The 26418-nt window shown below is 43.0% G+C and overlaps 2 protein-coding genes across 5 annotated transcripts in view; both read right to left on the bottom strand.

Moving 5' to 3' along the window:
- LOC6547942 (venom metalloproteinase 3) overlaps nucleotides 1–23603 on the bottom strand; it is a 44776-nt gene extending 21173 nt beyond the window's left edge. For 3 of the 4 annotated variants that reach the window (XR_003407924.1, XM_001976424.3, XM_026981036.1), the window contains exons 1-4: nucleotides 22583–23603; nucleotides 17237–17360; nucleotides 11125–11574; nucleotides 4235–4330 (exon numbers count right to left, since the gene is read on the bottom strand). Coding sequence is in view for 3 of the 4 variants with exons in the window: in XM_001976424.3 (XP_001976460.2) it covers nucleotides 4235–4330; nucleotides 11125–11574; nucleotides 17237–17308 (618 nt within the window). In the remaining variant the exon portion in view is untranslated. The remainder of the gene's footprint in view (nucleotides 1–4234; nucleotides 4331–11124; nucleotides 11575–17236; nucleotides 17361–22582) is intronic. The other variant, XM_015156060.2, reaches the window with a different exon arrangement.
- LOC6547943 (S-phase kinase-associated protein 1) lies at nucleotides 15756–16477 on the bottom strand. The gene has a single exon (XM_001976425.3). The coding sequence runs from the start codon at nucleotides 16436–16438 to the stop codon at nucleotides 15923–15925; it is 516 nt and encodes a 171-aa protein (XP_001976461.2). The 5' UTR covers nucleotides 16439–16477; the 3' UTR covers nucleotides 15756–15922.
- Nucleotides 23604–26418: the final 2815 nt, after the last annotated feature.

Here is a 26418-nt window from a genome sequence, read left to right as displayed (position 1 = left end):
CTGCGACTGCGGCGGCTGCAAATGCAAATCAAATCAGCGGTCAGCCAGTTATTCAGATATAGAATTTACAGCCAAGAAGAGCAACTATCGAATACACGCGTTTATGCATACTGTGAACTCTTTGTAAATATCAAGGCTAGCAATTAGTTGGGAAGGTGAGAAGACTTTGGCTGCCAAGAAGATGGGGCTCTCTTGAGACGAATAAAAACTTGTTTGGCACTTTGGACATGAGTGTTGCTTAATGATGACGCCGCGATTGCCGTCTAATAGAGTTGGCCAAAATGCTGAAAGCCGTGTCCAAATGTCGCCTGTGCTACCTAATAATTCTCCTTCTTGTTTTTATTGTTGTTGCCCAACCGTTTACAGAACTCTGTTTGTTTAAATGGCAATATTGATATTTCCAGTGGCTTCAAATGCCAAATGAAAAAAGGGCAAACCTCATTAGAGGGGAGTGTGCCAAAGGTGTGACTGATAAAGTTCAACAGCGGCAAGGAAATGAAGAAGACCGACCAAAAATAATGTCTAATAATACCGTATATTAATAAGAAAATGATTCAATACTAAGCAACGATTTAAATGTTATTACCATACTAGAGATTCAAATAAATTAGAAGAACAAATTATGTTCTTGGACAAATGACTAAAGGCACGAACATAATTTCAGTGCGGAATGCGTTACATAAGCCCCTTATACAAGCCCCCTCTAATGATTTACACTTCCCTGAGTTACCTGAAGATACTTTTACCTGTCTGTGCACCTTGCCCAAAGGTTTTCGAAAGCCCATTAATAGAGAGATGCATATCACGAGTGATGCATAATTGCTCTTACGTAAGCCACTCTCTCGTAATGAAAGGTGGTTGAAATGCATTTCGTGGATTTGTTTTCAGTTTCATGGCCAAACTTTTCAGAGCAGCGGGCAATAGTAATTAGCAGTCGAAGCGCCGACATAAGATGCATACATCACCTGCAGCCAATTCATCAGAGACCGCACGCATCGTATTTTTGGATTTGACTGACGTTCGCCGCAATTAGCATTAATCAAGCTGCCTTGCCGAACCCCTCCCGCAAAAAATACGTTATTTGTTCAAGTGCATAAACAAATGACCGTAAGCCCTACGGGCAAAGAAGGGTAACTCAGAGCTATTATTACAATTTGTTCGAATTGTCTGGTTCCCTTGAGCTCGTTTCGTTTTGATAAATTTCCAGGGGCGGGGGGAGGGCAATGTAATTGGCCGAAACAATTAGCCGTCTCCAAAATGAATGTCATCAATTTTTTGAACTATTCGCGGGGCAAAGAAATATAACTCAGACTCTGGGAGTAATTGGCCGTGAAATTAATATTCGCATGTAAGAGTTTCTCTGTGTGAAATCAAGAGTCAATGTCAACATTGATTGGGTCAAATTGGATACTTTACCACTGCTGGCAGTGGGTGGCTTACAAATAATGGACACCGCACTCAAGTCGATGTTCAAGTCCAGGTCGGCTAAGGGCATACGAGGCGACCTTCAACCTCAGACATGTACATATTGAATCGCAGTCGATTTTCGGTTTTTCGGTTTCCCACACGGACAGATGATGAATAACTTGGGCTATGGGGTGCATCATTTTCAAGTATAGCAGCTGATGGTGGGAATAGTTTGATCGAAGCCCGTGAAGAATCTATAAACGCCAAGCTGACTAATGAAGCTTATTTAATAAAAAACATTTTTCGCTGTCAAACACAACAAAAGCTTGGGTATCTGATCAAATGGTGCGTGTAAGTCCACTCTTAAGTAAGCTGTAATTAAATTAAATCGACGGCAAAAACAATGTGGGTTTGAAATTTCCTTTGAAAACGTTTTGCAATGGGCTAAAAGCAGTTCGTGTCTTAAGTCTTTCGTACAGTGGACAGGCCGCAGATACAAGTTAACGAAAATAAATAAACCATTTTATCGGGAATCTAGGTCGCAGTTTTCTTCGGAATTATATTTCTTGAAGTATTTCTCAAGGCGTATAATTCTAGCGTATGCCCTTGGACCTGTTTCATTTAAAAACCAATAATCACAGCACTGATTCATCCCACTGTAGACAAATATTTTGAATGCTTCTTTCAGGTTTTGTCAGAGACTACAATTACCTAAAGTAAGACGCACATTTATATGGTCGACAACTCCTTCGGTGGCACTAATTAAGTGGCCATAAATGTGGCGTTGGAGGAGGTGGTGCCGGCTTCTCGGCTTCTCGGCTTGTCGGCATTTTTTTGAACAATGATCCGATCAACCGGGCCAGAAGAAGTCTTACGCAACTATCGCCGACCCAGCCATCTTCGACTTCTGGTTAATTACAAGTCGGCAGCGGCATCTCGATGGCGAGAAGTTTGAGAACCCGTCCGTTTAAGGTCAAAACCGAAGCCGGAAGCCCCACTGGATTTGGTCAGCACAGCTGCGTCCCAGTGTTTTTGGCTTTGGCTTTGGCTTGGTGTTGGATTTGACCAGTTGCGAAACTTTTCGCCGGCTTTGCGCCTCCAAATGTCAGGCAGCAAACATTTTTCATGCTCACATGTGTGCTGACTATTTTCTACATATTATTTATGAATTTTTCTGTTTGTCGGCCGGTGCAGCGGCGCACTTGGCCATAACAAGTCGGTCAAGTCGGACCGGCCAGACATTGCTGTTTGACCTTTTATTGGCTGTCAGTAATTATTATCAGAAATACACATTTATTCCTATCCAACTTTTTGTTTAACAAATTAAACCCAAGCAGACGTCAGCGCAGCTCAAGAAATTGCCAAAATAAAGGCCCCGAGTAAAACAGAGAGGCAAAGTTGAGGCCCCAAGTCTTATGGCTATGAAGCTTGTTTATTGACCTTATTGCTGCCAATATTTGTTGGCCATTTCTGATTCCGCCGCTCATTTGTTATCCGATCGCCAGTTGATTATTAATTTGCTTGAATTGTGACATTTGGTTGTGCAATTCTCCATGCAGCCCAAGCCGAAAAGGTTTCTATCTTTCGGTTCTTTTTCCCACCAAACCAACCTGATCTCCATTTCCACCCGCCGTGAAATGAAAAAGAAAAGAGCCCGCACACAATGGCCGGTAATTAGGCAGACTTCCTCCATGCCGAAACTTGTTCCTGCATATTGGTCTCCATTTCCGCTCGGACAATGTTAATTGCCAATTGTCTTTAAATTGAACGTCATCAGAATTTATCTGATGCTTGTTAAATGGCAAAAGCGTTATTAAATTGGTTGTTAAATAAGAGCATAAACAGAAATGGCACAAAGTACCGAGTATTATGGCAACCTTGGTAATTGGCGGTGAGGAAATAATATAATACTTGCAATTTTTATGGATTAATGAATGAAAAGTAAACAGAATTCAGTGGCCAAGAATATTCTGTTAATTGTTGTGGCTGAAGGTTAAACTGACCATTTACCAAGGCCGCAAGCTATCTATGCTGATTTCCAACCACATCGCAACCCCTAACGATCGTATTTGTTCTAGCAACATGAACATTTATGGTCTAATGCAATATATCTTGGCATTATCGCCCATACGCCATCACAATTTTCACTCCTGTCAAATTGGTCCAAGGTGCCCGCGGACAACAAAGGAGTACGACCGAGTGATGGGGTATACAGGGCAGTCGATAAATTTGAAAGCTGACAATGGATATCAAGCTGCTACCTGATGGCTTAGAACAGCCAGATAATTATAGGAATTACCCGAATTTCTTGGGTTACTTCTTAAAAATCCGTCAATGTTAATTGGGTATCCATTGGTCGACCCTGGATTTTCCTACACCTTTTTTACGTTGGCCATTTACATTTACAGCTGCCCGTTTGGCCCGAACACTTTTGCGGCGATAAATTAATGCTTAATCAGCAGAAATTGCCTAAGTCCGCAAATTATCCGCCATCGTTCTGAATATCCGATCAACGGGCGTTTAATTGTAATGCCCGCCACACAGACTCTCAAATTGAAATGGGCGACAGCCGGCAGTTAACATGGCCAAGTCCAAAACTGACCATAACAATGGCCGTCTGTCATAACAACAAGAAAATCTATCGAACAAGTACACAGCCGATTCGGAATCGGAATAAAAAAGTGCAGCAGAACAACGCCAAGAACCACCATTAATGGCCAGCGCTAATTGAAATTCTTGTGGCACGTTCATTGATTGCAGTGCAAGTGCAGCAGAACGACCTTGAGCAGTGGGTGGGGGCGGGCCTGTTCAGATTTGCACCACTTACCATTATCAGGTCGCCGGTTTCCATGTGGCGCCGCATCAAGATCGCGGCCATGTTCTTCTCGTCCTGGAAAACTTCGCCCACATCGTTGCTGTTGTGCTGCAAAAAACGAGCAATAATAAAGTTTAAAGTAAGGTTACTATTACACTATTAAGCTATTAACACGTCATAACAAGTAAGCTTAACAATAAGCTATTAATAAAATATAAAAGATGCTTGGATTTAGAAGCAATTTAATAGATTGATGTCAATACTTAAAAATGCTATGCAAATTGAGCAAATATGTTTACTAGTAAATCTAAATACAGCCAATCAAATCAAAACACACGCTTTAATAAATGTTAGACAGCTCAGCGGTGATAAAATATAATTTGTATAAAAATGCAATTAAATAACCATTTTACATATTTTTACGGGTCCAAATTCCGCACATTCCGCGAGTTGTAAAGCAAATACATGGTACACAGCCGCAGCTGGCCATTACTAAAATTTAAGGCAATTTTCGTTTTGTTTTTCCCCGTGGCATAACAAATGTACATACATTTGGTGGCCACCGCAGCCGCGTTGACCAAGACAAAACGCGTGGTTAGTGGGTAAATTTAATTAAATGCAGCTTTGGCTGGTCAGAAAAAGGTGGCAGAGGTAGGAGGACTTGGCCACTTAGTCAGGAGCTGGAGGAACTGGAGGCGCATGGGGCAGTGGAGGCTGCAGCGGTAAACCGAGCTTTGATTTATGCTCGTGGCTGGCAAATGTGACGCCTCAGCATGCACGTCACTCATACGCCGTGTGTGCCGCGGCAGACTTTAGACTGACCATGAAAATAGCGCTGCTGGCACGGCTTAAAGCCTAAGCTTCTGACATTTGGCCAACTGCTCTAGATGCGATTTAGATTTTTTGCACAGTCCAACTGTTTTCCAATCCTGTGACATAGACATTCGATTCGCATTTTCTTGCCTTTGCCATTCAAGGCGAGAGGCGAGCAAATACCCCGGGGATATTAGCCGCGAATTAGCATAAATTTAAGCTTCAGCGGCTTATCTTCGGGCCCGCTTTGGTCAGACTAATTAAATTAATTGCCTCTGCGTAGCCTGGTCATTCAATTCAATTCAATTGGATTGGGTTCTGTAATAAATATCGAAATAAATATAATCTGACACTTGACATCGGCCACAGCATTTGGCATTGGACCGCGTCCGAGGCTCAAAAACTTGTCGTGCCGGCACTCTATCAAATTACAGGCATAAATCATAACTGCCCCCGTCCGAATCTCCGAATATCCGAATCTACAGTTACTAATCGCAGTACGCCCGACCGGAGCTATAAATGGCACTACGTACACGTACTCGTATGCATCAAAGTGAGTCAAGTGCCAAAATCTGGCTAAAAACTGATTCGCAGCCATTGGCCTTTTGCTTGATGGGAGCTGTCAGCCAGAAGATAATCTAGATTTGTATGATGCATGACGCCTCATTAAACTTATTCAATTGCTCTTCAAGGAGCCATTTTTAGCAATTGGAGCGGCGCCTCAAAACCAATCATTTATATCAGATTATAGTCTCTTACGCTATTTATTGTTATTAAATCAATTGCTTTAATATTTTTTGTGCCATCTAATTGCTTATATTTAATATCCTTTTGTAGGAAACATCTGTAAGCCTAGAACACCCTTTGCAGCAATTCGGCTGAGCCGGGCAATTATTTACCGCTTCGATCGAATTACCGAGCTGTCCAGAATGGGGCGTGGTTTTGGCCAAGTTGGTTAAGTTTGTTAGGTGACCGCCAAGCGTGTGGACACGCAGCAACAACGACATACTCAAATTTTTCATGTGCAGCAGGCATTTATGGCTTAATTCGTTGTTGCTGTCGCTGTCGCCGGTTGGTTGTTGTAGCGTGTTGTACCGCTGTTGTGTAGTTGTTGTATTCGCTAGTTGGACACGACGACCTTGTGGAAAAATAAGTTCAAAGCAACAAGTGGCAAGTGGCGACCCCCACGCCACCACACGTATTTCGGCTGCCATGAATCCGAGTCGGAGCCCGAATCCGAGTCCGAGTCCGAGTCCGAATCCAAATCCAAGTCCAAATCCAAGTCTTAGCCCGATTCAGAGTGTCGAGTTGTCAACGCTTGGAGCCTGGCCAAGTGTTTTGGCCATATAGTATTTATGAACTGTCAATTGGCCACTTATTCTGCTGCTCCGTTTGCTCTTGACTCCACTTTGCATGGACATGGACCCATTCTCAATTTGACTTATTTGTTCTCTCCCTCGGCTGCACTTTTAATTAGTTGACTTGCAAATTGTAAATTGTTTGCTGTCGCGCATTTTTTCTTCGACTTCTCCACTTCGATTCCACTTCCATTGAACCCAGGCATATATATATTTTTTATTTATGGCGCCGTAAATTTTTTAATTACAAATGGCTACAAGACATTATGCAGATCTCTTTGCGGAGATTAGGCTCTGACCGGAATGTCTTTTTTGTTTGGCTGCAACTTTGTCTTACGTAAGCGGTGAATTTCTCGATTGCCCCAAGGGTCTTGCTTTGATTTTGGTCTATAATTTTAATGCTCACTTAGGCACAAACACGTTGCCATGAATGCTTTTTGTTTGACCAGAGAAAGGTTGGAGAAAGGTGAGCCTTTTTCTTCCCTGTTTGTTAAGGAGTCCGGGCAAAAGAATCTTTTAAATGACCAAATAGGGATGAAAGACCCCGGATATTCCACAACCATTATTAAAGGATCGGTAAAATATAGTGTGGAAAGCCCTTCCATTAAGCCAAGCCCCTTAAGTGCTTCACTTCAGCACTCTGCCACCTAGATATCCAAAAACGAAAGTAAAAGCCCGCAGACTCAACAACTTCCTGGCTGAAACTTTTTAGCCCATTTTCGTTGGCTCTTTCTCTGGCAATTTTGTTATGCAAATTAAGCCGAAAAGTTGAGAGAAGAAAGACACAAATGACCCGGAGCGGCGAACTTGGCAAAGTGAAAATTAGCCTCTGAACTCCATCCGATTTTTTTTTTTATTGTGGGCCGAAGCGAGAAGAAGGTTAGGGCATTAGTCTCAGGCCCTTAACCCAAGCGAAAAGAGACGATAATTCGCCATTGTTCGAACTGCTGGGTAAACGAAAGTTCAACTTTCAAACGGAAAAAGAGTGCCTGGTAGATCCCACACAATTCTCCAGTTTGGTGCGCACCGTGGGTCCACGAGCCATTTAGCCAAGTTAACCGACAATTAACGCATTAGACGTCGTGTGGGCGTCGCTGTTGTTGGCTTTTTTTGTTTGCCCGTTGATTTGTTTGGCGTCGTTACGCATACGCCGCATTGGCCGCATTCGAGCTGCGCATAATAATAACTTCGGATTTAGCCATGCGTGTGTGTGTGTCAGCTGATTTGCCGTGGCAGTTAGCTTGTTTATTACGCACCATTATGCATTGTAGGTGAGTCGAGTAGCACTGGACTTGTTGTTGGCACTTCGGCTTTGATTCCAAGACAATGCCAAGGCTGTAACTCCATTATGTGCCTATTATTCGGCCAATTATGTGACCCATTGAGCTCTAGGAGGCACTGTGATTTAGATAGCACGGACAGCACGGATGCCAACCAACCGAGTTGCTCGATCCAATACCTAATCACTGCTAAAAGGGAGCAATTGGGCCAACTTGTTGCTGGCTACAAAGCAGTAAGCCGCGCGGCGTTAACAATAGCTGCAACACGAGCATAACAACAACCACAGAAACTGTCAGGCCGTGGCAGCAACTTGGCGGCATTATGCAACCGATTGCAGCCGCAAAAAAGGAAAAAGACGCGGGAGAGCAAGCGAAATGCAGGCGAAACTGCTTTCTAAGCCACAAAGTTTTCCTGCTACCCCTCATGTTTTTTGTGGATTTATTTGCGGAATCACGGCTTGCATCGCCCGCACATTTAAAAAATAGCTGCAGATGGAGAGAGAGCGGGACACAGTGAGCTAATTTCGAATTCATTCAGCTGCCAAATCGCCAGCTCATTAATCATTCTCTCCTTCGCCGCCGCCAAAGAGTTGGAATCGTTTTGCAATGACAAGATACAATTTTGCGTCTTGTGAAACGAGTGCAGCGGCGGCAAGTGGCATGCAGCAAATGCTTTTACATTTCATTACTGCACTTGCACACACTATTTTTTAATTATGCACTTTGAGTTAGCACCCATCAAAAATGCATTTTGAAAACTTAATTAGCGTGCTTTCAGTTTTTCATCGGCTGGCAGCTGCATATTGAAAGCGGGGCGGAATCACTAATGCTCGCCAATGCCCACGTTCGTTGCCTCAGTCTTTCGTTTGCGACTCCGTTTTATGGTAATTGTGGAGCCTCGCAGTCCCGAACGGGCAGGTGGCCCAGTCTCAGCCAAAGGGGATTGTTCTCCTCGCCACAGTCATGATCCATGATCCACGATCAATTGCTCATAGTCCGCAGTCTACGGCAGATTGCTATCAGAGTACCTTCTGTTTTGTTACTCAGACGAATAGGGAAGTTGAGCCGAATCAACAAAGCGAACCCGCAAGGTATTTGCACTTTTTATATTTGTAATATTTTATTTAATTGATTTAGTTACTGTGAAATTGAAAGCGGAGTTCGGTGGAGGTGAGCTCATAATTTCAACTTCATTTATAAGACTTTTGGTTGGAATTCATTAATTTAAACCCTTGCTATGTCTATTTTCAGCTTTCCTGGCTTTTTGCCCACACAAATCATTGTGGCCCACAACTTCTGGTACAACCGTCCCATTTACTTGATTTAACGCTCCCCTTTTCGAGCGTTTCCATTTTTTCAGAGACCTGTGCGACTTTTGTTTTCATTTCGCCTCATTTCTGGTATTTTGCGGCTGCACTGACCTTTGAGTGCGGCCTATCGCCTTCATCGATTGAATGCGGCAGTGGGAGTGCCGAGCAACGCCTTGTATTTGCCTTTTAATTCCTGGGCATGCCAGTGTATTAGACAACAACTATTGGAGTATCTGGTGGAAAAGGCACGAAGCAAGGTTTCCACCTTCATGGCAAGGCAGAGAAATTTCCACCGCAAAACCAAATTGTACTGCACTTTTCTCATTTATTTTACAATTAAATTTTAATGTGCAATCGAACACCGTAAAACGCAACATTTTCCCCGGCCATTAAAGCCTTTGTCCACGAAAAACGAAAAAACGAAAAAACGAAACGGGGTCAGTTCTTCGGACCAGATATCAATGGAAAATTATTTTTCGGTACTCTTGCGGTTGCCAAACAATAAGGCACAAAAAAGATACAGAATGTCAGAAATTAGAATAAATGTTTTTTACGTGGCATTTTATGTTTCCTTCGCCTGCTGTTGGAAGGTCTCTGACAAAGTGCCGCCATTACCAAAAAAAAATCAAAAAAGAAAAAAGAATAAAAATCCGACATAGAAAACATTGAAATGTTGTAGTTATGTGGTCTATATCTTGAGGCCATTTGTTTGTGGCATGAGATCAAAAACAGAAAACGTAAATAATTGCCAAGTCACCAGATTCAAGGGGGAAAATGCCTTTGCATGGGTTACTTAATCTCGCAGAAATTGCCCAAAAACACTACAGCAGCTTACTTCGTTTTTAATTAAAAGTGACGACAAAATCCCCTAAGAAATTAAGGAAAAGTCAAACGAATCTTTCCGCATTTCGCGGTGCCAGGCTTAAAGCAGAAATTATCACACATAAATCACAGAAAAGGCAACAACCAGAAACAGAAACTCCGCAGTTGGCAAAAGTCCAAAAACATAAGAGTTCGAGTCGCCGGGTTCATTTCTTTTTCGGCTGTCGTCTGACATGACATTTCACTTTCATTTCCGAAGTGTGGTGTCTTGCATTCAAAATTATGCTGTGTTCAGAAACCACCCACTCCGCATACCTTACCATATCCACCGAGTATAAGACTCGTAATTTAAAGTGCGATCAATTGATTGTACTTCGCAGGCAAGAAACACGCCCACCACATGAATAATGGGTAAATGGGAAAATTGAATTATATACACAAACAAGCCATGAAAAGAAAGTGAACTTTATCAGTAATTATAAAAAGTCACGTTCGCGGCGTCGCGTTTACTGAATTTTTTAGGACCTTGTGGGTGGACGGAGTAAATATTAATACCGATTGTTATTATTTCGATCTCAACACGAAGTGTTATGGTAAACAAGAAACAAGGGTTAAGCCTTTAAACCTGCTACATATTCCAGTCAATCTGTTAATCAGATTTCCACCTGTCCTTGACTTTAAGCATGATTTTCCGCCGTGTTCGTGATTATTTTTCTTGCTCACCATAACAAGCAAAGATAACAAAGAAGCGTAATTAATGCGAGCTCAAAAGTGTTTATATAAATAAATGAAAATCTCTTTATCACGTGCCCAATTAACTCCGATTAGATACGAATAAAAGCAAAGGCAGTACAGATAATTAAATGCCTGAAAAATAGCAGTGCGAAGTGTTGTAAGATAAAAGCAAAGCCAAACAAACAATATATAAAAGCTCGATAAAAGCTGAAACAAAATATCTGCCTACCTCAAGCGGAAGTATGGCGAATCAACAAATCAGAAAACGTACAAAGGCAAAACGCAACAAAAAGCATAGTAGTAATTTTTTACGTTATGATGTAAGCAATGAAAGTGCAGTAAGAGAAAGACTTACAAGGAAAACATTTACAACAAACGCCAATTTAGGGCAGGAAAATGTATGACACTAATAAGAGGGCCAATCAACTACGAAACGATATTGTAATATTAGCCAAATTGGGCAGGAAGGAGAGTTACGTTACTTTAATAGTTTTAAAAAGGTTTTACCTATGCTACTATACCCTTTTAGGGTCATTTCTAGAGTAATTCTCTTAAGCTGAATGGAAACAAAATTCAAGACTCACCTGCTCGTGGACGATCTCCTGGAGGTCAAGGCCGTGGGTGGCGTTGGGCTCGCTGCCCACGGTCCACATGCGCAGCTGGTGGGGCGCGCCCTTGAAGAGTCCTTGGGTGGCGCGGAGGGAGAGGTTCAGGTGCTGGCCGAAGGCGCTGAAGGACACGTTGTGCGACTTGATGGCACTCACTTCCGGGGCGAACAGGTGGTTGCCGCCCGAGGCCAGGGCGTCGTGCTTCAGTTCGCTGTAGTAGGCGTTCTTGCTGAGATCCTTTTTCACGTGGTGGGTCGGCAGGGCGGCGTTGACCTTTGGCCCCTCGCCGATGCTCCGCCGCCGGCGGTTGTTGTTGTGGTTGTTCTCGTGGTGCTGGAGCTGCACGAGCTCATAGTGGGGCACTGCGTCGTGGGTGTCCACGTGGAAGACTGACTGCAGCTGCTCCGGCGTCATTTGTTTGTGCAACTGGAATACGAGAGGCAGAAAACGAATTCAGGTTAGTTGCTCAGGGCAATGACAACAAATTGTAGCAATTGTCAGATGGAAATGGGATAGGGGATAATTGAAAAATTATCAATAACTCAATGCAATAATCGAGTGTTTGTTTGCCAAGCCTCGTTGGTGGCGCTCTCTCTCTTGGTTCGTGTTTGCATTGGACCCTCAAGAGCTATCTGGAGATTATCGACTAAGCCAGAGCCAAAGTCAAATCCGAATCCGAGTCCGAGTCCGAGTCCGTATCCGAATCGGCTGGGTTTTGAGTATCTTCGCCAACTGGGTCAGGGTCAATGTGGCGTTTGGCGTTTGATAGATTTATTTATTGTGAGCAGACACACATGTATTTAAGTATTTCCGAATCAAACGAGGCGAATCGAACAAGAAGCAAAGAAATAAATATCGAATAGCAATCTTATCCGACTTGCGTGTAAACTTTTTCTTTATAAGCGCATTGTGTGCTGGCCATAATTGCGAATTTCAATTAAAATCAAATTAATTTCGTATTGATATTAATGGGCTTTTAATCTGTGACTGTGGTCAGAGCTATTCAATCCCCTATTCAGTTTGTTTTGCCCCGTAGAATAGTGCGGAATTTCCTATACGACTGTATTTCTGTAAATGAAGTAGTTCAAATTCATTCATAAGCTACTTTGAGTGCCCAAAGTGCCAGTCAGCGTGCCATTCTAAATGACATTCTACATGACTCAATCTTTGGATTTTTTGTACATCCAATGCATTTCCGTTTTATTTATCTGCCAGATCTGCATCTCACTTGCAATCCAATCAGCAGCGGCCACAAAAACAAGATCTGTTACAGGGTCAAAGCTGGAGTAGAATTTCCTTAAACAACGGCTAAGACGCAAGCGCAAAAACAAAAGACTCAGGCAACGAACTTGCTGGCCGGCTAGCAGCCTGCAATTTAGGCAAATTTCTTGCATTTATTTTGCCCAAAATGGCCTAAAGTGAGTCAGAAATGGACTTACTGCAAATGACGACAGCGCCGGACAAGAAACAGCCGAAAAGAAGCAGAAATCGCAAAAGCAAACCAAGACGAAGGCGAACAAGATGGCCAGTTGTCTTGGCCAAAGTACCAGACTCACTTTTACAGTTAAGATCGCTGCTAAGCGGCGATGCGGTGATGACACTGGCGGGCATAGCCGTAAGCCCAGCACGATAATTCTTTTATAATTGAAATCCCGCGGAAAGTTGGCAGGTGAACAAACGCCAGAAGAAAAACCAGACTCTTGGCGCTCAGACGCTCATCTCGACTCAACTCGGCACAATGCCAAAGAGTTTTTACTTTCATTTGAAACGTGTTTTCGACCACAGCCAACAGGAGCCAGCTGTTTGGGGTCGCATTGAGCAACTTTTGCCGTCATCGCCGTCGTCGTCGCCCCATTGAAAGTGAAACTGAGGCTTGAGAAAGGAAAACAGACGCAGGCAGCTACTCTTTCGATGAGGCGTTGAGTTCGCCACTCGAGTGCAATTGGAGTTGAGTGCAATCCCTGGCTCTAGGGCTCTCGGCTGGCCACATTTGGAAAGTTTCTGCACCTGCAGCAGTCGCCATTATTCTTTGCCCTCTCCGTATGCAAATCTCGCAGTTAAACGACCACACCCAGACACCAATCAACACTTAGCTCTGCGGCCCTTGTGGCCAATTAATCGCAATTAAAAACAAATGATCGAGAAACAACTGCGATCAGCAATTACGAATTATGCAAAAAAGGCGGCATCCAATGAACAAGATCACCAGCGGCGATTAGAGAACCAGGGTTGCCAAAGGTTCACTGCCGGAAAAACGGTTTAAAGCCCCCAAATGGCCTAAACATTATGCAAATCATTGATAGGCATCGGAAACTGCAACTCAAAGGTGTCGAAAGAAGTGGTAAATTTTCCACAAAATTCGATAGACAATTGCTAGCACTTAATTAGAGGTAATCAGCATGCTGGCTGCGTGAATAATTATGTCTTTAATTTTAAGAATTGGTTTTTATTTTACGGTTCTTAAAATAGCTAATAGCCTTTGATAGAAGCTGTTAGTCGTGACTATTATATTTAAGTAATCTTTTCTTTCGAATTTAAGTGTTCCTTTAAATTATCATGGATTATAATGGGAATAAATTATTATTTATATTACTTTTTGCATATTAAATTGGTAATGCATCGCTTCCCCACTGAATAGCAACCATTTTTCTTATTGCTAGCATTGGTCTCTGCACTTAATATCATATTTCCCAAGACACCCCACAAATTGCAGTTCATTAGGAACTCGAGAACGAAAATTATCGGCGTCTAGATATCCGTCGAAGCAAATCCAGACCTAGCTCAAGTTGTCATTCGATTCGATCGCCATTAAGCTGCTGTTTACCCAGCTATTTGTCCAAGCTTAAGTTTGATTTTATTTTCGGTTTTCGCCGAGTGCAATGACGGATGTTGTGAAATTGGCGCTGTTTGTAATTTGTATGGCTAGCTGGGTTGCTGCTTGATTTGGATTTTTACTGGGGCTGCTGGTGCGCGGGCAATTACTGAAATTGTGCGAGATTACTCATACGCCCGGTGTACGCTACGCTATAACCGGCATGGCGACGACTTTAGTTTCGATGGCGGCGGCGACCAAGTGCAATCAGAGTCAAGTCAAAGTAAAAGGTGTAGCAGCCATATTAACGCAAAAAGTGTGCTTCAAATTGGCTCTGGCTGAGGCCAATACACTGTTTATGGCCAACAGTGTTTGTTGTGCAATTGTTTTCCCCGCTTTTTTATCAGCCGGTCAAAGTCAACAGCGGCAGACGCTCGAAAGAGTGTCACTCGACCTTTCGCGCAGTCAGTCAAATACAAAGAAATGATTTTCGAGATTTTGGCACTTCGCTTGGGCTTTGCGGATGGTTAACCATCCACCACCAAATTGCAAACTTGTCGGCGTTCGCCTCTTTTCAATCCATTTCCTTGGATATTTGGGTGTGTTGACCTTGTCGCTCGGCTGACAGGCGGCGGAAATTAGCAACCGCTTCTGTCGGCGTTAAATTTTCTGGTTTTTACTTCTCTCGCTTTTGGAAATTTTGTGTTTATGCCAGCGATTAACAAAGTGTGAAAAGTTCAGGGTGTTACGAAACCTCCGGAATGGGCCGAGTCTAATCGGAATGGTACATTCGAGTGATTTGTTGCCCTGGAAATTGAGTGAATATGGCGGATCGAATGCTAAAATATTTACATACTTCAATGGCAATATCTAAATATGCCATCCATTTTATTAAGCACCTTTTAAAGAATCTCTGCAATATCCCACGTTATCGTCAGTCCCGCTTAATATCTCTCTTTAGATAATCAATTGAAATCTTGGCATTTTTGTATCATTTGTATATGAGTTTCCATTCCGATTGCATAATCTCTTAAACAACCGACAATTACTCATTCACTGACATTCGCCCGATTTTCCTGTAGCCCCACGCACACAAGTAGATACATAAAAACAGCGGGGAGAACGTGACCCGAGAACCCGAGCTCAAAAATGATTAAATAGAAATAAACCAAATCTCAAACCGTGACACAGAGCAGGCAGCTGTAGACAAAAAGCGAAAGAGCAGATCGGTAGCTACAAAAAATAAATAAATAATGAAACGAGTCCAGGAAACAACAATAAATCGTGCGGCAAACCATTCTGGATTTCACAATTAAAGGCTTAATTTATTTGGCCGGCAATTGATAGGCCAGCAAACATTTAGATACCTCATATTCTTTTACATTTCTGACAGCACATAAAGCAAACTGCAAAACTGCAAAACGGCTGCTGACTCACTCGATTCCGAATCGATATTCTGGTGGTGTTTTGCATGCCCCAACCTTAGTTCGTTTTTTACATCACTCTTTTCATGCTCGGCTGGGATTTGAAGGGCCTCGTCAAAGTTGTTGTAGTTTGGTTGTTTAGCTATTTTTGCTGCTGTTGGTGTAGCGTGTCAACTTTAATTGCAGTGGAAAACGGAGACGAAGTCGTTTATGGGGCACCTTTTTATGCCAGCACCATTTATGCGACATAGGCAAGGCCAGGGGGTCGTTGTCTCCGCCAACACGAACTTGCCCCAAATCGGACCGCGCCATCATGGTCTATATATAAGAGTTCCAAAAGAGTCAAGGGAAAATCAAAAAAAGCGGGCTCTCATGAAAAATATAATTATAGGTTGCGAAATCGGAAAAGTAATTTCAAGAACTGTTCAAATTCAATTTTAGCACTTGTACATAATTTGTTTCTTTATGTTTCGGAAATATTTAATACAGCCCCGACACAATTTTTAACCAGTAACAGTGCCTACTACAAACAAACTACCTACAAATTTTTAATTTGCTCCATGAAGAGGCCCTGGAACTCGTTCAAGGATGGGATCTTCTCCAAGTACTTTCTGAACTGCGACACTGACTCGCGTCTGCTGTGGAAGACGAGTTTCTGGGCACAGAGCTTGTAGAGCCAAGCAATGTCCAAGTAGTTGCAGCCCTCCATGATGTCGCAAATGCTATCGATCTGCACGCGAAGGAACTCCTTGTCCCAGTCGGACGTCTGGAGCTCAATCTCCTCGGCCGGAAGAGGATCGTTTTTGGCCACCCAGGCGGGCTCATCGTGTTCCTCGTGGTACTCTGCCCACAGGAGGATCTTCAGCAGGACGTCGCTGTGTATTCCGTGCAGTGGCAGGATGAAGTCCTCGTCCTCTGGGACCTGGCCAACGCGGCACATCTCGCGGATCACCAAGGATCTGTCGAGCAGAGCCAGATTCACTCGGATCGTCCTGCCATCCCTCGTCTCGAATCGCACCATTCTTGAAACCAAATCCGGTGTCGAGCGGGTCATCAAAAATTAAGAGCTTCCACTCAAAAAGTCAGGGCCTACTTCTTGCTACCCATAAAAACTAAGAGCACTTTGTTACCTAAATATTGGAATCTGTATATCTACTTTCTCAGGAAGCTAAGGAGTGCATCCGTTTTGATTTGAGGGAAATTTGAGTTAAATTTCGAAACAAAACCACCATCGTTCGTAATCACCAAGTTTCCAACAGACGAAGCAAAACCATAACCTCCGCAACAAAAGCGGTGACAATGAAAAAGAAAAGTGGAAGGCGGCTAACAAATGGCCAACGACAGCTAAATAATAAAATAAAAGTAAGTAAACAAACGATGGAGGGACAGTCTGAAATTCACTTGAAATAATTACAAGAACTTTTTACGTCCGACCTTGGCCATAATTTTGCTGGCCGAGCTTTTTCTTGAAAACGAAAAGCAGAAAAAAACCAGAGACAAAAGCTGTGCTGTATGTCAATGAGATACACCCATACAAGCGCACTCAGAAACCTGGCCCACTACACAATGTCAATGGTTTATTTCTAACGACGACTCTCTTCGACTCTGCGCTCTGTTTTGTAATTTAATTAATATACAAAAAATGTTTTGTATTTCTCGAAATGCTAATTACGCACAATGCAAATGACAATGAAACCGCCGACTGGCGGCCATTTGTTGTTCGTTTCTCCCCCCTTTTTATCCGTTAACAGCTGGCTTTATGGTATTATAAGTGCCCAAAGGTTATTTATATCGCACAAGGGTGATTGATGAGTTCTTGCAGTTGGCATTGGACTTATCTAAGGGTACTTACATCTGGCAGGGCCTGGCATATTGTGCTGCTGGCCAGGAGGAGCGCTGTGAGGAGGACCAATGGTGGGGACATCTTACTGAGTCGGCCGCCTAGGGTGCTAATATAATCCTTAAAAATGCTTAAACTGCAACGAAATTAAGGGGACACAGTGGTAAATATTAATTTTATTATTTAAGTAGTAGTAATTGGACGGTTATACTAAGGCCGTTATTAGTCGCTTGCAGCCTAATGTGCCACATCCGATTTGCCAATATATTCACGCAATTGCAGCATGCAAAGTATTTATTTCCCAAATAATTGTCTTACCACCTCACATGACCATTAGTTCCCTGCACACAAACCCGTCCTGGTCATGCTCAAATGGGCACTACGTTTGTAAGGCAAGTACAGTAAGCACCTGTTGTTGCAACTCAAACGCTGGTTGCTGCTTCAATTAATATTTACTTTTAGTTTTGTAGAAAGAAAACCTAGTTTTCTGGCACGCCGGCCGAGTAATTAATTATTGCATAAGGCCGAGAAGCAGCCTCGAGGCATACAAACATCTTGTGCGGCCCTGTTGATTGCTGTTTATGTTGCTTGTGTTGCTTGTGTTGCTGCTGTTGCAGTTGCACATCCGCCCGCCATCGAATGCGGCTAATTGTCAATAATGATGCAGCGATGCGTGGCGGGGAGCTGACAGCATCCATCGCATCCAAACCTTTTGACAAACCAACCAAGAAAACAAACAGAACTGACCAGCGGCAACAAAGGCAGCAACAGCAACTACAGCTTCACGTTGCCGTGTTGCAACTACTCAGTGGCATTTACGACAAATTGCATGACATTTTATATCCCAAAGGTTTTGCACAATTTGCATGCAACGTGCTGCAAGATCCGAGCTGCCGTGACCCACTTCAAGTGGAAGAAAGTCTCGCCGGCGAATCAATCATCATCAATCGTAATGAAATGTTCAGCTAAGCAATTGCCAAAAATGGGTGGTGCACAGCCCAAGGCCAATGCCCCAAAACACTTGCTCATGGATTGGCGAAAATTGTAGGTAAGCCAAGGAAAGTTCAGTTTTTTCTATTGAAACTGACTGCAGGCAAAACTCAGAAAATGGTATTGATATTTTGAGCAAACATTGAAAGCGGCTAGAAACGAAAGACTTAGAACACGAACTCGAACTTGCAGGCATGAGAAGGAATAAGTATTATACGTGTGTAAGGTCTTCTTAATGATTTGAAAACCACTTGGATGCCATGTAACAACCCTCAGAAGTCCATAAGAAAATCACCAATGCTGACAGAAAGTGGCATTTGGCAACCTTCAAGGCAAGACTTTCACCCGAAAACAAAAGTGAATCAAGAGCATTGAAGACTTTCAAGTGGACAGCAACTAATGTGCATTGGCTGCACGCCAAGTTATCAGGAACTTCAAGCGCACATTTAACAGCGAGAGTAAAAAGTAAAAAACCAAAACGTAACGGCTTTTAGGTGACCGCGAACAATCTTGTTTGTATTCCGATTCACATATTACAATACACACCAAATCAGTCGAAATAGAGAAACAGTTATGAGGCAAGATGGCAACTCGATTCGGTCTATCATTTGCATAATTAAGGCCGATTAGGGTCGAATCATTTGCCATATGTGGGCATGCATAAATCTAAATCTCAGCCAGCTCAAGGTTACGGCTATGGCAAAACTGTTTTTTGACTTATACTCGGCTTGCATAATTCCCGTTCATATTTTTTATATAATTACGGGCCACGGTAAAAACATATAGAAAACCAAAAGATACGCATCATCAAATGTCAACCGATTTCAAACAGAAGCTGGCCCAAAAGTCCAAAAGTGTGGAAATGGCAGTGGAACTGTGCCAAAAGCCGCCAAAAACCGAAAAGCAAGTTGCATTGTCAGCTTCCGCATAATTATGCCGCCTGGCCGAATATGTTTTTCTTTTTACCCCGTTTTCAGTGGCTCTTGTGGCTGTGACTGTGGCTTTTGCCTTTGCTTTTACCATAAAGTCAGCGTCTGTTTCGGTTTATGGGAATTTTTTGTGTGTTGCTGCTTGCTGCTGGCTGGGGTTTGCTTTTAACTTTTGCTTTCTTAATGATTTGCTGACACAACCCTCCAAGCGCGGCTCTGTTGTAAGCTCGTTGTCTCGATCTTTTTGGAGGGCGTCAGCGTTTTAGTTTAAATTGACATTGACAGTTGTTGGCCAGCACATCGCCACCTCTCTCCTTCTGCGGCATGGCAGACAAACAGCTGCTTCTGTTGGCCGATAAGCATCGGGGATTGGGGAACCTGTGTCAGCACCTGCGTCAGTAGCACTCCATTTGGCTTGATAATGAACCCATTTCCCGCGACTGCCGGCGACATTGGCTGAGAGAATAACTGGAACCACAGGGCGTATGAGCGATGCAGCCAACCCATTTCCCAGCCAGACACAGAAAAAATATGTGGATCACACATAAATCGGCCAAAATGTGACATAACAAAGTTCAACTGCGAACATTTTGCCCAAGAGATAATAAATTTACCAGATACTCCGCCGACAATTCCGCTGCAAGTTGCAGACAGCGATCAAGTGGAGGTGGGGATTACGTAAAGTGTCTGTGACCTGAACTTTTTGCATTTGTGTGCCTGCTGGAAAAGGGCGAGCGAATCTCTCGACCATTGTTTTATAATGATAAAACAATGAATGTGGTCTGGGAACCTGCACCTTGAGTCGCTCATAGTCTGTTGAAAGCTCGGCAATCGGAGTTGAGCTGAAGAAACAGCTGTGCAAATTTGGCTATTTGGCGAACAAAAACATATAAAGTGCGGGCCAAATGTCAAATACTAATATTTGAGTGCGTCCCATTTGAATTCTAGGTCCGCTGACATAATTCATCGAAGATCATGGCTACCAAACTGGTTTCAGGGCCGCCGCCCAAATGTTTGTCTTAAGCAGCTGTTCCTGAGCACATTATTCATTTATGTATATTAGTTGGTTAGCCAAGACCAGCGTGCCGATGGTTCTGCACACAACAAAGGCATGGCCCCTGGTGCGTATACGTAATGTGCTGGAGGGGGGGCGAGAAAAGCAGATACATCACCGAAAACAAGTTTGAAGTTATTTTATCTTTATCCGGCCCCCGCGCCAACGAAATAATAATCAAAATGCCATTATAAAATGCGCAAATATTGAAAAATTGCAAGGCGCAAAGGCGACGAAGAGGTGGCAAACAAAAAACAGCACTACGTATACGTAATATGCGGGACTAATTAAATTTAAAGATGGGCAATGACAGCGAAAAGGCAGCGAAAGAAAATAAGTGAAATATTTGAAATATTTGCCAAAAGAATACGCAGCATAGTAAAAGTTGCGTTTCGGAACTGGGTATGTGCTCCTGTTTTTGCGTTGTTTCTGTCTTCTGTCTTCTGCTCTTGCAATTGTTATGATTTTTGCAGCCGTTGTTACAACATGCAACTTTGCCACAAGCTACAAAAACAACAAGCACTTGCGCTGATTGCGTGCTGCGCCGGCGTCGCAGTCGACTGCGCTGCCGCAGTCGGCGCTGCGGTCGAAGTCGGAAAAGCCATAAACCGCATTAAAATGAAAATGAAAGTGAAAATGTAATTGAAATTGAAGAAGACGTCGGCTAAAATATTTGACTTCAACTTTGCTTCGATTTGTGTGATGGCTTGCATGGATTTTTAACACTATTTCCATTGCATTGCCTTTTGATATTTTTTCGATTATTGCTCGTGCAATGCAATCGTAAACTTTTAGCATTTAAATGAAAAATTTACGGGCTTGCAATAAATATGGATATATTGCTATGAAAAAATAACAAATTATCACTAAGTATACATATAAATTCTTCAGCAATTAAAAATAAAATAAATATTTTAGCTGTCTATTAATAGGTAATAGTTTTCTGCAAAAATAATGAAGCAAAGTTTCTGATGTCGAGCTTAAATAATTTTCGAACAGGATTTTACTAGAAATGCCATCGAAATATCTAAGAAATTCGCAAAATGATGACTTCGCAAAAGGTTAAGCTTAAGTAACACTACGGGCAAACAGTTTATGGGTAAATACAAAAATAACCTGAGTACATTGACTACCCCGACAAACTATTCCATGAATGCTAAACAAACTGAAATAGCAACAACAACTTAGTAAATTGAGTGGCTGGGCTGGCGACTGAAACAACACAAATAAAAATATAAACAAACAGGTTACTCGGGTTTCGTCTTCGCCGATGTCAATGAAAAAGCTGAAAAGATCCCAAGAAACAAAACAGTCGATATAAGATGAATTGAATGCGAACCGAACGCCGAATCTAATGATGATCGCTATCGAATGGCACAAATAATGCCTCTTTTCGGGAAATCCGGACAAAACCCCAGAAGGGCTGTTGTTCCGCAGAATATCAATGGCATAGAAAGTGGCGTATCTATGGGGCGTGGGGATATTGGATTTATAATCGAACAAAGGCCGATACGAAAGCTCAAAGCTCGGCTCTCGCTCTCTCCCTCTTTGTTGAAATCAAAAGTGCAATAATTGCAGCAAAATCACTAAAATACAGTACGAAATGCGGAGAGCAAAGCGTGGCGGGCAATAATAACTGTAGCAATATTACAAAATCGCATTGGTTCGACGAGGCTCGCAAAAGCCAGCGAATACACCACAACAACAATGGGATAATAAGCCCACAACACACCAACACCAACAAGTACACCAGCTACAACAACAAGTCGGCACGAAAAGTTGTTCCAGCGAAACAAAAATATAAAACAAAACCCGCTCGAACTGAACTTAAAACTGGGAAACAAGCCCATTTTGTGGGCCGAACTAAAAGCCAGACAAAAGTCTTGCGCACAATCGCATGCACATACATATGGTATAGTGTCCATATCCCCCGCCCAAAAGCTAGGATCCTGCTCTAGAAATCTCGTTTTATAGGGCCAACGGACCCTCGACGCACTGCATCCCATGTGGCATTCAATTCCTCTGGCTCGATTCCGCAATTAGCAAGTTCAAAACCAAACTCACATGTGTGGCAATAATTATGCCCCAAAACTTGTCTGCAAATTAGTGGGAGCCACCCAACCGCTATTGTGGTCCATGAGGTAATAATCAAAAATCTATGATGGCAGAAGATCAAAATTGTGATGACTCTGGCATCTAACATGTGCCGACTATGGCACATGGACTAGAAGACTAGAAAGTGCTAATTTACTTTATATTTATTCCAGGAACTCTCACTATTCTGGCTCAGAAAGCTACACTGAGACTTACAGGTTGAGTAAATAAATTAACACTACTTGAAACCTTTTTAAAAATTGCAATTATTTTTAAAAAATTGTAACTCACCTAAGTTTGATCCTGTCTGCTGTCTGCTGAAGGTTGCGAACCAAACGGATTTTCGAGGTGTTTCTAAGATTTGCTCAGCACTTTCATAGGCGGACACAGCACTAAGTGATTTGGGTTTTTGAATTTTTCAAGTTTAAGGATATCTGTTCCGAGTGCTCTTCTGAACTGAACAACGCGACGCGGCGAGCGGCAGAACACGCAGCCCGGACTCAAAGGTGGGATTGGGTGGGACTCGGGATCGGATTAGATCGGTGGCCGTTACTGGGGCTAAAGCCGTAGCTATATGTCCAGAATCGGGGCACAGAACACTCGCGATCGCGATCGGAACGTGGCGGAAAGAAAGACGAGCAGCGATTAAGCTGGAGGCGGTCGGTGAGCAAAGATTAAATACGGCGTGAAATTTGCTTGGCAGTGAATTTTTTCCTCTCATTCGCCGTGTTATTTTTTGATTATTTTTCGTAAACGAAATTTATTTTTCACTCAATTTCGCCCCATTGCTTTATTATGACTTGCTTCCCCGCCTTCTGGGGGGGAAGAACACAAAAAAACATAAACAATGAAGAGCGCGACGACGGCGACGGCGGCGTCGAGTGCAGCGGTACGCTTGGCTGTGGGTGCGAGCGGGATGCCGAGCGGGACAGCAGATTCACTTTTTTATCAACTTTTTTTACTGGCTTTTTTGCACGATGCTATTACGAAAACGGGCTGAAGCGGGCGGCGGATCGCAAATTGAGCTTTGTTTTGCTGGGGAATTGCACTTTTGAGCTGCCCTGACGTCACGATCTTGCCGATGCACTTATGTACATAAAATACATGATACATATGCGTGTATATTTTCTGGCAGCAGACAGTCACTTGGGAATTTTTGGAAATTTAATTCAGCGACCGTTTCTCGGTTTCGAATCGAAATCAAAGTCCAAAAGAGTTGGTGGCTAAGTCTTTGACGGTTTTTTGTGGCCGTCTACGGAAACAGGTCGGCGCACACTAAAGTTAACGATCGCTCGGAACGCTCCACGGAGTCCAAAACCGATCCAAAGCTGGCTGCACGAGCGAGATGGCACCAACGGCGGTACGAGAGCGGAGCTTTGGGCCAAAACTTATAGCAGCTAGACGATCTGCTGGCTATATCATAACCGAAAGCCGAAGCCAAAGCCAAAGCCAAAGCCTTGAAAGCTCAGCCGCCAACGAAAGCGAAAGCATAAAACACTTGCATTTTTCGTTCCATAGTTCGAGCTTCGCTTTGAGCCAGCTTTCGAGTGGGTTTTGGCCACAAACTCGGACTCGGACTCGGACTCGCACTCGGACTCGCACTCATTCGCCGTTGAATGACTCTTTGAGTGGAATGAAATCCGACTGATTAATGTTGTAAAGACTCGCTTTAATTAATCTTCAGTCGGGCATCTTCCGAAGCACTCGACGTTGTTTGATTGGCGAGTTGAATGTTAAATTAATTAGGAAGGAAGGTGTCATTTGGGCATTGACATCGCCGACACTTTGTACAGGAAACTGAGGTTCGTACAGAACAAATCACTTCACATACCAGCATTCGTGATCCGTGTGTAACGGTTGCTATATGGCAGTGATAAGTCGCTCCAAAAACCCATTAGCTTTATGAGCTATTTTTCCAATGATATGACTTGACGAGATGTTTGATCTCACGATTAGATTGTTTGATAACAAAAGGTACTGTATTTCAATGACCACTGAACTTTGAAGGCTTAGTCTGAAAATTCTACCAAAAAATGATTAACCTACTGAGGCATTCTAATCCGAAATTCCAAGCGCGGCACTTCGCCCACTCGAAGCCAAGACAAAGGAAACAAAAACCATTTTTCAAAAGCGTTAGAAAAAATCGTTTCATTCACACCAAGTTCAATGGCAGTATTTGCATTGATAAAAACTCATTTGACTCCCACATGTAATTAAGATCATGTCGGTCCATTCAAACTGGGCCAATTAAAAGGGTAATTGTCACGCATTGAGAATCGATATGAAGATCTCAATGGGCCGCGTCCACGTCAAACCACCTACGTAAGCTCGGCAGCTGGGGACGATGGAATGATAATTAGGACAATCGAGAGCTCTCTGGGTGAAACGACAATGAACCGATCTCCGGATGACTCAACGGAGGCACACGAGATGTGGGATCCGCGGTCTCCAGGTCCATCCTCCCACCACCATGCCATTTCCATATCGACCCCATTTGCATGCGGCTAACAGCCCGTGCAGATCTGAGATCTGAGATCTGAGTGCCGCACTTCATGCGACATTTAAGTCGCAGTTGGAGATAGTATCTATTAATGGGCTGTGAGTTCCAAGCCATTGGCACCCCCAATCCAACCCACATCCAACCCAAATCCCTCCCCCTAATCGCCGATCTTGAAGCGCAACGAACAGGTTTCGTTTTGGCAATTGAACCCATTACTTTTATGCGGATTTCGTGTTAATTACCTTGCATTTGTTTACATTACCTTAAATTTGCGCTGTTTATTGGCCAAATCCTGCCTTTCTCACAGTGCATCGCATTCGGGTTCACGTCACATGCATTAAATATGGCTTGACACATTTTCTTCGACTTTTTGGCAATTGTTCTCGCTCATGTCAGCCCCAAAATTGTTGAACCGCAAACGAGTTTTTTTTCCTGGGAAGAGGCTGAATGAGTCGCGGAGTAATTTGTGAAGCTATCATCCTACATAATAGATTCCCCATTAATACGATCGTAAGCACCGCTAATTATTTCGATTCGTGACGTAGTTTTGATGCGGAAGCCTTAAAAATCAAATTAAAAATCGAAGAAGGTTTCGCAAAAGAAACCTACCTCAATGATGGTTTTCCGTAGAAATTACCTTTTTTACGCCACTTTTCAGGTCGATAATATAATGGGTAAAGGTCATTGAAGAAAATGTGCTTCCCCAGCTGGTCAATTAATCAAATTACATATATTCCGCCGCCCATCTGCACACACACATGTACATGTACTTATCCGTGTCAAAGGGTCAATGTCACTCAGCCCGCATCGGTAACCAAAAACAAAGTTGGGCAACCGCAGAGGAGGTACGAATCTCCGATAAAAAAGTTAGCAGATCGTCGTATCCAGCTTGTAATCCCCACCTATCCCCCAATACCCATATGGAAGCAGTTAACGAGGCGTCAGCATACGCAAATGATACATAAAATACATGAGCGAATACATGAAAAAGAAACGAAACCCATTTAAATATACATCCCATCCCAGATTGGTTCGATATTTATGTGCGACTCTTCCCCCGATAATTTCTACGCAGACAAACAAAGAAAAGCCATAAAACATTTGCATAATTTTCAACATTTCACGCTACTTTATTTGGAAATCTCCAAGTCCGCCTGCGAAATATCACGAAATGGTCAAACAAACCGCTCGGTTTATTAAAATTGTGTAATAGGGCAAACAAACTAAGAGCCAAACTATTCAGGGGGATAAAACTAGGATTATCGAGCAAGTGAAGCGGATAAACGTACTCGCGCTTTAAGTCGAAGAAATGTTCATAAATCTAAGGGGCAGACAGGCCGAACAAGTTGAGCAAAATTGTAGCCGAATCGATTATATATTTATATATAATCGATTTATATTTCCATTATGTCAGGTCGAAGCAGCAGTTGCTACTGCTACGCGGACTACCGAATGCCCAATGGACCAGCTTCACTAGCACCGTTTTGGCCAAAAGGCGCCGCCATTAATACAATCTGGCCCATAAACTGGGTCTCTTTCTCCCCGCCGCGCTCTGGTTTATTTTGGTTTGTTAGTCGGCCAAACAAATCTATAAATATGCATAAAGCTGGCCAAGAGACAGGCGCAC

This window comes from Drosophila erecta, unplaced genomic scaffold (assembly GCF_003286155.1).
Source record: "Drosophila erecta strain 14021-0224.00,06,07 unplaced genomic scaffold, DereRS2 tig00000092-arrow-pilon, whole genome shotgun sequence".
In the NCBI taxonomy this organism is placed as follows: domain Eukaryota; kingdom Metazoa; phylum Arthropoda; class Insecta; order Diptera; family Drosophilidae; genus Drosophila; species Drosophila erecta.
This window is presented reverse-complemented; position numbering and strand designations above follow the sequence as displayed.

What these genes read in the sequence shown, in the direction of transcription:
- LOC6547943 (XM_001976425.3), bottom strand. Translation starts at nt 16,438, where the DNA reads ATGACCCGCTCGACACCGGATTTGGTTTCAAGAATGGTGCGATTCGAG.